Source organism: Eupeodes corollae, chromosome 1, assembly GCF_945859685.1.
Source record: "Eupeodes corollae chromosome 1, idEupCoro1.1, whole genome shotgun sequence".
Taxonomy (NCBI): Eukaryota; Metazoa; Arthropoda; class Insecta; order Diptera; family Syrphidae; genus Eupeodes; species Eupeodes corollae.
The window spans coordinates 303,830,938-303,843,209 of record NC_079147.1 but is presented as its reverse complement, the minus strand read 5'-3'; the positions used below and the strand labels follow the sequence as shown (position 1 = coordinate 303,843,209).

General features: G+C 35.4%; 2 protein-coding genes across 3 annotated transcripts; one reads left to right on the top strand and one right to left on the bottom strand.

The window, feature by feature from the left end:
* Positions 1-722: 722 nt before the first annotated feature.
* On the bottom strand, positions 723-3,653 carry LOC129942237 (ADP-ribosylation factor GTPase-activating protein 2). The gene is made up of 7 exons (XM_056051093.1): positions 3,404-3,653; positions 3,004-3,327; positions 2,754-2,894; positions 2,523-2,657; positions 2,186-2,457; positions 1,541-2,118; positions 723-1,406 (listed from the first exon to the last, which is right to left on the bottom strand). Exons 1-7 carry the CDS (start codon positions 3,476-3,478, stop codon positions 1,261-1,263), a joined length of 1,671 nt encoding a protein of 556 aa, XP_055907068.1. The 5' UTR covers positions 3,479-3,653; the 3' UTR covers positions 723-1,260.
* A 2,972-nt stretch (positions 3,654-6,625) lies between these two features.
* LOC129942234 (nucleobindin-2) lies at positions 6,626-9,211 on the top strand. Of its 2 annotated transcripts, XM_056051091.1 has the most exons (6): positions 6,626-6,761; positions 6,877-7,074; positions 7,160-7,264; positions 7,334-7,832; positions 7,898-8,235; positions 8,295-9,211. In XM_056051091.1, the coding sequence occupies exons 2-6, from the start codon at positions 6,943-6,945 to the stop codon at positions 8,985-8,987; spliced, it is 1,767 nt and encodes a 588-aa protein (XP_055907066.1). In that variant the 5' UTR covers positions 6,626-6,761; positions 6,877-6,942; the 3' UTR covers positions 8,988-9,211. The 2 variants fall into 2 exon arrangements, with proteins under 2 accessions (XP_055907066.1, XP_055907065.1); XM_056051090.1 differs by lacking the exon at positions 6,626-6,761 and having other exon boundaries at positions 6,803-7,074.
* Positions 9,212-12,272: the final 3,061 nt, after the last annotated feature.

Sequence of the window (12,272 nt, the reverse complement as noted above, 5' to 3'; positions counted from 1 at the left end):
TAACTATGCAGCAAACTATTCAACTTCTAAGCGAGTGTGACTGCAAACCCCTAAGCAATTACTTAAATACAGTATAGGATGTTATTAATATCAGAATACGTTTGAAACTTTAGTTCTTTTTTTGTTGATTATTGAAAATTTAATTAAATTTTAAAATAAACATTTATAAACTTGTCAACCAGGCTCACGGCTTAACCATAGCCCTTAAATTCATAATTTGTATTCTATTTTTTATATTAAAATGTAAATAAATGAATGAATAACTTAACTTAACTTAAAGACCAGCTTAGGAATCGATTATGACACGCAGTTATGTACATTTTTTACAAATAACCAGAAAATTGTAGCATCTTCGCGAACGTTACTCATTCCAGTTCTCCCCAGTGCATTAAGCTTTATAATTACGGAAATTTACATCTTTGATTTCGATAACTTTTTTAAGGCTTTTGAATCAAACCATGAGTAATTTGGGATTTCATAGATTTTACAATATTCAGGACAAAATAATGTCTCATTCCATAAAAAATTAATTTTGTAATCATATCTGCACTGGAGTCTTAGTCAATAACGCGGAAGGATAATGACCAGTTAAAGTTCCTGAAGCCACCGTTGAGACTATCGTAGTTGGCTTTAAAGAGTGCATCCTCCACAATCAGTTATCTCTTTTTAACAAAAAAAAAAGAACAAACAATTTCAAAATTTCTTAATAATAAAAAATAATATAATTTATAATTGAATGCGCTAAGCTTTATTTATTTTTTTTATTATTTTTTGGAATTTTGTATACATAATTCTTTTATTTTTAGAAAGAAAAAAGAAAATAGTTATGTTTATAAAGATTCAATGACTTTCTATTGTGGCAAAACAAACTGACGAAAAGCTTACACAGAGCAAAAACAATGAAAAAACAACATCTTTTAATGAATATTTAACTAATTTAAAATCACCCGCTATCAGTTGTTCTGGTTTTCTTCTTGTTTCTTGTTTCTTGTTTCTTATTTCTTTTTCCGTTATAACTTTTTTTTGTTTTTGATAATTTTTGTTGGTCTATATGCAATATTAAATATTTGTTTACTACTTTGTTTTATATATATATATTTATAATAATATTTTTGTTTGTTTAATAAATGTGGTGTCTTGCTCTCATTTCGATTCGTATTTTAAAAAATTCAATTATTTAATTTAAAACCAAAACAGATTAAAAAAAAAAGAAATCTAGTAACAAATTGGAAAATGAATTCGGAGGAAATTAGAAAAGTATCAGTATCCGTATTTGTCCTGTAACGACGACATAACATCATTGGCTAAGTTACTCAAACGACCGGCAACCTTGGTTACTCCTTGTCGTACACTCTCTTTAACGTCGTCCATATCGGGCGCATTGAAGTTAGCGGCTGTGGTATAGCCTGGAATGGAGTTGAGAATTCATAGAAATTGAGATTCAAATTTACGTTTAAGAGAAGGGGTTTGTGTGTGAGAGATATATATATATATAGAGAGAGAAGGAAGAGGACTAGAAAATGTTAATGTTGTTGGGTACCTCTCCTGGAAGATCGGTTGGATGTCGTCGATGAGGAGCCATCATTAAAATAATCAGACGAAGAAATGCTATTGGATCCCTGGAAGCGGGACAAATTTGACGAAACCTCACTGGAACTCTGTTCGTTTCCGAAGAATTGGTCCGACGAAATGCCCTTGGCACTTCCAAATTTCTTTTGAGCTCGTTCGTCGTTCGAATCAACTGACGCTGCTGCTGTCATCTTGGCAGAGCCGAAAGGCTTACGTACTGGAGCTGCCGATTTGTCATTGCCCGACGATGAGAGTGGCTTATTTGTCGTGCTGCTGTTGTTCGCCGATTGGCTAGCAAACATTGATGTGATATTGGAATGGTGTGAATCTATGGGCTCGATCGATTCGAAGCCCATCATCTCGAGTTCTTTGTCCTGCTTTGAAGTTTTGTACATCGATGGGGGATAGCCCAACAACGAGTCGAAGGAATCACTGTTGACCTCACGATCGAATGCCGACTTGCTGCCAGACGATGATGATGATGATTTCGGAGCAGCAGTCTGAGAAATCGTTTCCATGTCACTGAGAGCGGAGTGAGAAACATCCGAACTGAAATAGAAATGTAATGTGAAGTGAATCTTTTTGGGTATTTTGTTCTTGCTCAAATGTGATTTACCCCCTTAAATTGAATCCCATTCCGAGTCTTTCCATTTGCTTTGCCTTTAGTGGATCAGTGGTCTTCATCTTGGCTTCCTCCTTCGACTGTTTTAGCGACAGATCCTGATAAGCTAATCGAACATTGGCGCATGATTCTATCTCCTCCTCCACAGTGAGTTTCTTCTCAGGCACTGGTTCTTTGAACTGATTTGCCAAATTGGCTCTTTGTTCGATTTCGGCAAAGTTGGTCTTCACTTTTGTTGCACCAAGGCCTCCTTTACGTGCTCCAATCTTAAAATAAAAATAGTTCCCATTTAGTTAGAGCCTCAGACATATTTTAGAACAATTAAACTCACTCCAGTTTTCTTGGGTTGGATTTTACGAGCGCCGATTGCTGGCGCTGGACCATTATTGGTCAAACAAGAATTCAGTAGGTCAACACTGGGTTCTCCCACATTTGTTAATGCTGCTGGCTTCGGGGTTATATCAATCTGTGAAGAGGAGAGAAGAGGGTTTCATATGTAAATTCCGAATTATTTATCTCATGACATTAGTATTAACTCATCCACTCCTTGTTATGGACTCACCTTAGACATTTGATCGTTGCTATTATTGTTTTTCTGATTCAGCGTGGTTGTTTCAAAACTATTCTCTTCGCAGAGCGTGAAGAAGTCCTCTTCTTCGTTCTTAGTTACCTCATTCTCTGCCTTTTCCTGTTCCAAGTGCAACTGAAAAAACCCATCATGCAAGATTCGTGTTAACAGAACAGAAACAAAAAACAAAAAAAACAACAAAGAAAACAACACACGTCATTTAAAACTCCCTCAACTAACTCACCTTTGTTCCATGCTGTTTCATGGCATTCTGGGCCAACTTTTGCAACTTATCCCGATACAACTGGGCCGCCCGTGAATTGTATTTCTGTTGGGCGTCTGTGGTGTTGCAATTGTGCTGTCTGAAGAATTGGGAGGCATTGGCATTGCCACCCAATTGCATCTGACGCAACTGCAGCCACGTCCAGTTCGTGTCGAGATTTGTGGAGCGAACGAACGTCAAATGTACGCCAAGGTTGCGATGGACTGCTGAACAATCGATGCAAATGAAAATCCCATAGGTGACCGATGACCAAGTGGGCGCTTTGGCTCCACAATCAAAGCAGGACTAGCAATTAATTATTTATGCAAAAAGAACAAAAATTACTTTCGATTTTATTTTAATTGAATTTATGACAACTCACTTTGTTCGCAGCCTGGGAACGAAGTCGTCCGAAAACTGATTCAATTTCCTGCTTTGTTGGCCCTGAGGATGTCATTGCTTGTGTGGAATTTTTATTAATTTATTTTATGAAACTTATTAGATGGATGTAAAATAAAACAAATTAAAAATTCACTTTTATTTGCACAGAAAAAAATATTACACGAATAAAATCTATGACGACAAAATTTTGACGTGTTCCTTCCAACAAGAAGTTTTGAGACCAAATTCCACTAGACTCCACAATCCACGTTGGTTGGTTGTCAAAAAAAAGTTGACAGCTCTTTGTTCCACACATTTCAACTGGAACTTGAAGTACAGTAGCGGTTATGAATGCTCATTTGATTACGACACGGAATAATCAAATATTAGAGATGGGTTAAGTGTTAGAGAAAATACTGATTATCTTTATCCATAACTCACGTTCCAAAAAGTATGAAAAGTTAATAATGTTTGATCGAGTTAAATTTATGCTTAAAAGGTCTGTCATGAAAGTGTTGAAAATGCTTCATAAATTTGTTAGTATAGACCTTTTCAAGATGTTTTTCTATTTGTAATTTAAGTTTTATTCTGTAAAGATTTTACTTAACGGTAAGCTTAACGTTTTAACTGTGGAAGTCAATTTATCAAATTGAAATAGTCGATATTTTAATGTACCTAGAATCTTAAACAATCAATCGTGTGTACGAACCTTCGGGACACCTTTTTTTTCGGCTACATTTTAAGAACCCGATTAAATATCGACTTTAAACATATGTATTTAATTTTATACTATACATTGCGACGTCATATCAAGTTGATTTGAACTTTAAAATTAAACGAAAAACTTTTTATCAAACAAACACATCGAAAGATTTATAAACAAACATTGATAAAACCTTCAAAATATTTTTATAAAAATACTTTTCACTTTTAAATTTTTCAGACTTTATTGGAAAAGTGAAAGGTAAAAGTGATTCAACAATTCAAGATCCAACTTTGCAATTAATCCGTATTTTTAAAAGTTGCAAAGTAAATTTTAGATTATGTTTATTAATTAATTAATATCAAATATGCTTTTGAAAATTGGCCAATCAATACAAATCATGGTATCGTCAACACATCCAGGGGTACATGAAGAAATCCTCCTCGAGAGCTGTGTCTGAATAATTGTATGCCCAGGAAATAGTGTTAGAGAAAAATTCATCAATAATAATATTCAACACTCGATCAAGTAAGCTTGATTTGCTTATTTCGTTCATAGATGCAACACCGTGATACTGAGCTCCATTCCTAGCAATGAAGTAAAGTTGTTGCAAGTGACTTAAAGGCATATTCCTTTAGTTATTGAATTGTGGTTTATTTCCAACTTTAGACGACATAAATAAGATGATACTTTTCGTTAATCGAAAACTCTCTTTTGTCGAAAAACCATTTCTGCTATCGACCTTTCAAAATTAACGTTTTTTGGCTATAAACTGTCAAATTTCATTGGCTGCGTTCAATCTCGGTTTGGATAGGGTATATTGGATAGGTGGATTTTTAGATAATTTGTTGAACAAGTTGGATAGCTGTATTGAGATAGCTGTCAAAAAATAAAAACAACTTTCAACTGTTCACAAAAAGCAAAAAAACATTTAAGCTTCGAAGTCAAAATTGTTGCAAGATAAAACATTTAATGGATAATTCAACAGATTCGTCGGACGATGATAAATTGATAGGTGCGTAACAATTTAATAAATGAGAGATAATCTTAATCTGTATGTATAATACCTATATTTTGTTCTACCTCTGGAACAGGATAAGGTTCTTCGACTTCAGAATGCTGGACACTAGACTGAAGGTAAGACCTAGCAAATAGGTCATCTACAAAACGAAAACAAAATAAGTCAATTTTGAAGGCAAATAGGTTCTTCATCGTCTATTATAAAGAGAACATCCTTAAATCCAACTTCAACTTACATTTTGTATCTTTTTGTTCACCAACAAATACAAAAAGCTGAATTCAATTTTTAAGTTTCTTGAAATTCAACCATGTATTAAAAAACTATAATTATTCAAAAAAAAAACAACCCGGCCCGGCAAACCCTTTTCCAGTTTATATAATTGAAAATTTTAATCTGGTTTCATACGGTTCACATTGAGTCTTGCCAAAAAATGTATATAAAATGAACTCAAAGCAAACAAAAGTTGTAAATTTAAAAGGTTTTCTCAATCGTTAACTAATGAAATATACCGAGGCAAAACGCCAATATACTAATTTTTAACTGACTTCAGGCCGAAAAGCTAATTAGAATTTAAATTGCAAGTGTTATCAAGAGACGAAGATTTTGAAATATCTTGAGTCTCAACTTTGTGTAGAAAAGTGCTGTTTGAAGTCCCCAAAGAAAATTCCTTCGAATATATAGGTTTGATAAAAGCTTGGTTCTCCTTTCGGAACGTAAACACCTAAGATCGAATAACAAATACTGTTAAAAAACTGCTTAAGGTTGTTAATTAAATTTTGTAATGAAACACAACATCTTATTATTTAGCCATGTCCGCGTTTCCGTTTTTTAATAAAAGAGAATTAGAAATTTACTCAGGACCTTAAATTCAATGTTGACGTTAAAATGTGTGTGAAATAAGCCTATATGCTATGAACTCTTATTAATAAGCGATACGTGCTATGACCTAAATATTTAAGTCGACTCTTAACAATAAACCGTTTATGGTTGAAATCAAACTAATTGTACCTGTAATATTTCCACATTTTAGAGTGCACTCTAAATTTGATTATTTGTAACCTCCTCATCGACATAAAAGTAATTTTACCTCTTTAGCTGTGCTTGCCCTCTTGTAGGTTTGGCAAAAACCCCATCTGTGATTTTTTTTCAAATAGAAATAAACAAAATACAAAAATCAAATTCAAACGTTTCTCCATATCTCCGCTGAGCCGGTATCGTTAAGAAATAGAATAACACCATAAATATTTTAAAGTGCTCCAACAGTAGTTTATCAGTGTGGGTCACATCTCTCTATTGTTTTAGTTTCTAGGCTTTTAGACAAAAACAATGCAGAAAATTTAAAAAAAAATGCTTTCTTCGCTGGGCCCAATAGTATGGCAAGGTACTGTATTTTTAAAATTGTTCCATCTACGAACACATAATTACAACATCTTACAATCCACATTTTTTAACATAGTTTTGGCATCACTTTTGCAAAAATAAAAAACAACATCCACATTTTCGACAAGTTGTGTGTAAATAGTTGTTTTCTCTCTGTTTTTCCCAGCAGCCAGCAGAAACAGAAAGAAGTGCCAAAATCTCAAAATCTCAAAAGAAAACACAAAAACCACCTGAATACTGGACACGTCAGTTGCCGTACGTGAGAAAAATCCCCTCTTCAATTAATCGTCTTTTTGCTTTTTATTTTTAACATATTTCCATTGATTGTCCTCAGTCAGTACTCAGTTCTCAATCAGTCATTCATTTTCAGTTACATCAAATTGTTGCACATTAACCAGTTGCAATAATTGCAAAGCACAACGCACAAAGATAGAAAATGGCAAAATCCATTTTGCTAGTGGCAATCACTCTTCTTGCGCTGGCTACAGCGCTTCCAGTGACTAGGAATAAGAAAGAGGAAGTCGCACCAGAACCGCCGAAAGATCAGCCAACAGGTGCAGATCTCAAGGTAAGTTAAAAGCCTTTCAAAGATGAGAAACAGATTGCGTAGCTCGAAAAAAAACTTATTTCATTTCCTGTTTACTTTATTAAAGTCTGTTTTGGAATATGAGAGATACTTGAAGGAGGTTGTCGAAGTTCTCGAGACTGACCCTGAGTTCAGAAAGAAAATTGACACAGTTGCTGAGGCTGACATCAGAGTAAGTTCAAGGCCATCGAGAAATAGATACCCAAGTTTGAGCTTACGCCTTTTTTCTTTCTTCTTCTAGAATGGTAAAATCGCCCAGGAGTTAGACTACGTTAATCACCACGTACGCTCTAAATTGGACGAAATCAAAAGACGAGAAATCGAGAGATTGCGTTCTTTGGCCAACAAACAGTTTGAGCTGACCAATGAAATTGACAGGGATCACATGAAGATTCCCCAGCACATCGACCACGGCAATGAGTTGACCTTCGAGATCGAGGATTTGAGGAGATTGGTTATGAAGGCGACCGAGGATCTGGCTGAGGCTGATAAGAAGCGGCGCGAAGAGTTTAAGGAATACGAGATGCAGAAGGAATTTGAGAAACAAGCCACACTCAAGGAAATGGACGAGGAATCAAAGAAGAAATTCGAAGAGGAAGCTAAGAGAAACAAAGAGCGTCACAATGAACACGAAAAAGTCCATCATCCTGGAAACAAGGCTCAACTAGAGGAGGTTTGGGAGAAGCAAGACCATCTCGACAAGGAGGACTTCAATCCAAGAACATTCTTTATGTTACACGGTACGTTGAAGATGGAGCTGTGGTGGGGTTGAACTTCTTACTAAGTGGGTTTTTACTTTTTGTAGATGTTGACAGCAATGGAGTTTGGGACGAAACCGAAGTGAAGGCGTTGTTCATCAAGGAACTAGACAAAGTCTACCAATCAGGAATTCCTGAAGATGATATGCGTGAACGGGCCGAAGAAATGGAACGCATGCGAGAGCATGTCTTTAAGGAGACTGACACAAACCGTGATGGTTTGATCAGCTTCCAGGAGTTCATGGAACAGACCAAGAGAGAGGAATTCAACCGTGATCCGGGCTGGGAGACCGTCGATAACGAGCCTCAATATACCCACGAGGAATATCTGGAATTCGAACGCCGTCGTCAAGAGGAGGTTCAGCGTATGGTAGCCCAGGGATTGGTGAGTTTTTTTGGTTGATTAAGCTAGCAGTGCGTTTTTCATTTTATCTTTTTCATCAGCTCCCTCCTCATCCAAATATGCCCAATGGATACTATCCCAATCCGAATCATGGATTCCAAGGCAATCCACAAGCACAGGGACAGCAACAGCAACAACAAATGCATTACCAGATGCAACAACCTCAGCAATACCACCCTGAAGCTGTGCAGCACCCACAGCAGCAATTCCAACAAGCCGGACAGCCAGTGCAGGTGCATCCAAACCAAGTATACCAACAGGTGCAACAGCAGCAACAGCAATACCAACAACAGCAACAGCAGCAGTACCAACAATTCCAGCAGACCCAGCAGCAATATCAGCAACATCCTCAGCAACAACAGCAGCAGATTCCGGTTCAACAGCAGCAGCAACAAGTGCCAGTTCAGCAACAGGCTCCTCAAATGCAACAACAGCAACAACAACCACATCCCAATCAACTTCCTCCTCAACAGCAAGCTGTTCCAGTGCAACAGGCTGTGCCAGTCCAACAACAGGCGGTGCCAATTCAACAGCAAGCTGTTCCCGTTCAACAGCAGCAACTTCCCGTTCAACAGCAGCAAGTTCCTGTTCAACAGCAGCAAGTTCCCATTCAACAGCAGCAGCAACAGCCTCAACAACAACAACAACCACAGCCTCAACAACAACAACAGCCACAAGCTCAACCACAACCACAACCCCAACAAATTCCAGCTCAACAGCAGCCTAAGGTCTAAAGTCTAAATCAAACGACATTCGAATAACAATCTTAACGCAGCGAAATTAAAAGAGATTCAATCCAATTACCGCCTAACAGTAAAACAAAATAATATTTAGATTCCTTTTGATACCAGCCTCCCCCCCCCCCCCCCCCCACACTTTTCAATCTTATCCCTATACATTATTCGTATTTTTTGATTATTCTATTTTTAATAAATAAAATAAAGTGTACATCAATCTATTATTATGATTATGATTAATTTAGTCGTGAGAACAAAATAATCAGGTATTCAATACCTCACCGTGTATAAATAAATTGTTTTTCCATTTTCAAATATAAATTTTGTTTACAAAATAAAACAAAAAAACTATACAAAAATTATTGTTCTTAATTAAAACATCTTTGTATAAATTTGTTGTAATTAACAATAATTATTGTAACATCATTCGAATGTTTAGCTGTTGTTGTTGTTATCATCATTCACGGCTTGTTTATGCTTTTTGTTGCTATAATAATTATATCAAGTACGAATGTAAGGTGAGTAGAGTTACGTGTTTGCAAAACTAAACATAATCTCGTTTTCTTGAGACGTGACACAATTTAAATTAACTAACTGACGTGGTAAAATGTTTTTCCCCATGAAGTTTTTCCAAAGTCTTTTCATCGTTTGTCTCGTTATCGGTTTAAAGCAATTCAAGATTGTACAACTTGTTATTTCTATGAAGATGTGCAAGTTGTTGTTTTTGTTGCTATGTTATGATGTAATATTTTATTGGATTTCTTGCTTTTGGAATTTCCAGGAATTAAAAAGAGCTTTGAACATATTTTTGATCAAATGACATAAAAATAATTATATGAAATGGTAGAAAAGAAAAAGTAGGTTTTTAGTTTTGTATTTAAGCTCGAAAAGGAAGCTTGATTATGCTGGGTAATTGGTTAAGTAAACCTACTTTTAACACTATTCGAATATAAGGAAATAAAATGTTTGCATTCTGTGAAAGTCTATCATAGGCATTTTGAATTTTAAATGAAATGAAAGGATGCAATATCAATATTTTACTTTTGAAGTTTGTTTGGGAAATCAAATAGTTGAAAGTAATGTTATAGGACAATTACAACGGGTAGGTTTAGAGGGCGACGTAGGGGACTTCATATGTAGTCAGCTACATTTTTTAAAGTCAAATTTAGACCAAGGCAATTTTTTCAAATTCTTGCAGCAATTCAATTTCAAAAATTCGGGTTTAGTTTTTCATTTTTTTAATTTCCTAAAGCAAATTATTCGTAAAAGCGGAAACGCTCGTCAGTGTTTTTTTTTTTAAAGAATGTCACTCCCAGATTTTTACTAAGGTAATTGTTTAGAAGAATTAGGCTGAAGTTAAGCTAATGGAGGTTTCCATGTGTAAAATAAATCAATTTATTTCTGATCTAGATATGTCAAAAACCCAAATCTCCCCTCTTTGTGCATTCCACGGGGAAAAATAAATTGATCTTTAAATCTAGATTTTTGTTTAGCTGAAAATTTCACAGCTATGTATATATCGCGCACTATATACGAAGCTTACAAATAAAATGACAACCAAAAAAAAAATTCCAATTGTGTTTTTTACGCCACGAAAAAAATCAATTTTTTCAATGAAATCTGGATTTAACAATGGAAAACCCTATAAGTATACACGGTTGGAAGATCTTCTAATATTGGACAGATTCAGGCAATATGAGGGTTAAGTCAACTTCATTCCTTGAACGTAAATTTTGACCAAGGCAACCAGTTAGTTTTTCAATTGTTATGAATTTCAAATTCAGAACTTTACTTCGCAACATCTACTTTAAGTTCATAGTTCATGTTGAAAATTACAGAGACATTTGTAAGCAGTCTACAATTTCTAAATTGTTCGAAAGTTTAGTAAAGACCAAACTGGATTTTTTAGTAAAAGAACAGGTAAGTGATGCCCAACATGGGTTTAGGGTACAAAAAGTAACCTCGAAATCCCATAAATGTAGGTACCTCAGGAGTTCCTCAGGGTAGTCATCTTGACACAGTTTTATTTTGAATTTTTATCGAGTTCAGCCAATGTCTCATATATGCTGATGATCTTAAATTATTTTTAAAAGTGAATTTCATTTATTTTTGCTTTAGATCATAAATAGACCTAGATCATTTATCAAACTGGTGTTTGGTTAATTGTCTTAAATTTAATGTCAAGAAATGCTTCGCTATCTCTGTCTCTAGTAAAATTCACAACTGAGTTTGCGTATTCTCTTGAAAACTGCTACAGTAAAAAATTTGAGTGCCTCCTTTGATTCCAAGTTTACATTTGTTTTAAAACTGCAATCACTGGGCTCATGACTACAACAAAATAAACGCGCTACTGAACGCATTAGATTCGGTGAATTTTGTACTTATCGGCGATTGTAATGGAAGGATAGGCATGTCGCAAAACAACTTTGTCAGTGAACTGATTACATCCTTGTTAAATACGGAACGCGACTCTAAGGACGAGGTCTATGATACCAAAGGTGGTGCGATTCTGGAATTAATGGGTGCATTTGATTGCCGAGTAGTTAATGGAAGGTGTGAGTGAGATTCGCGTGGGGAGTTCACATTTCTACGTGGGACAGCATGTTCTGTCATAGATTTCTATTTTATAAACAAACAAAGACATATTCTGACCACATTTCTCTTGAAGTTACCTTTTACTTGCACGAAAACTTGTTAGAAAGAACAACACCAATACGTTTTATGCAGAAGCAAATAAGCATTTCAAGAACGTATGCCTTTTTAAAAAAGCAAGCGTTTAACGAGGAAAATATTGCCCTTTTAAACAAAGCAAAATGCCCAGCAGAGTTTTGGAAAGATGTTAAGCATGTCATTGGTAGAAAAAACAATATCGCACTAAGCTTGCAAGCGGAACAACTTAAAGATCACTTTAAAACTTGCTCAACACAACACAAATCTCCCAGCCATTTCAATATGCAGCTCCCTGGATTGTTGATGAATTCCTAGATTCACCGATGGGATTCAAAATGTTATCCTTAACTCTAAAAATAACAAAGCCCCAGGAGACGACCGCATTTCATTTGAATTTTATAAGAATTGTACAAGTGAATTCCTTTCAGCGCTTGCATCTGAATTCAATCGCATTTTTGAAAATGCTGATATACCAGGGAGTATTTTGAAATAAATAATATTTCCACTGCACAAGAAAGGTGATTGTAATAACCCGACAAACTATAGAGGAATATCTTTTTTAAATACAGACTTATTTAATGGGTAGATAAGGAGAAAATCATTCATGAATTT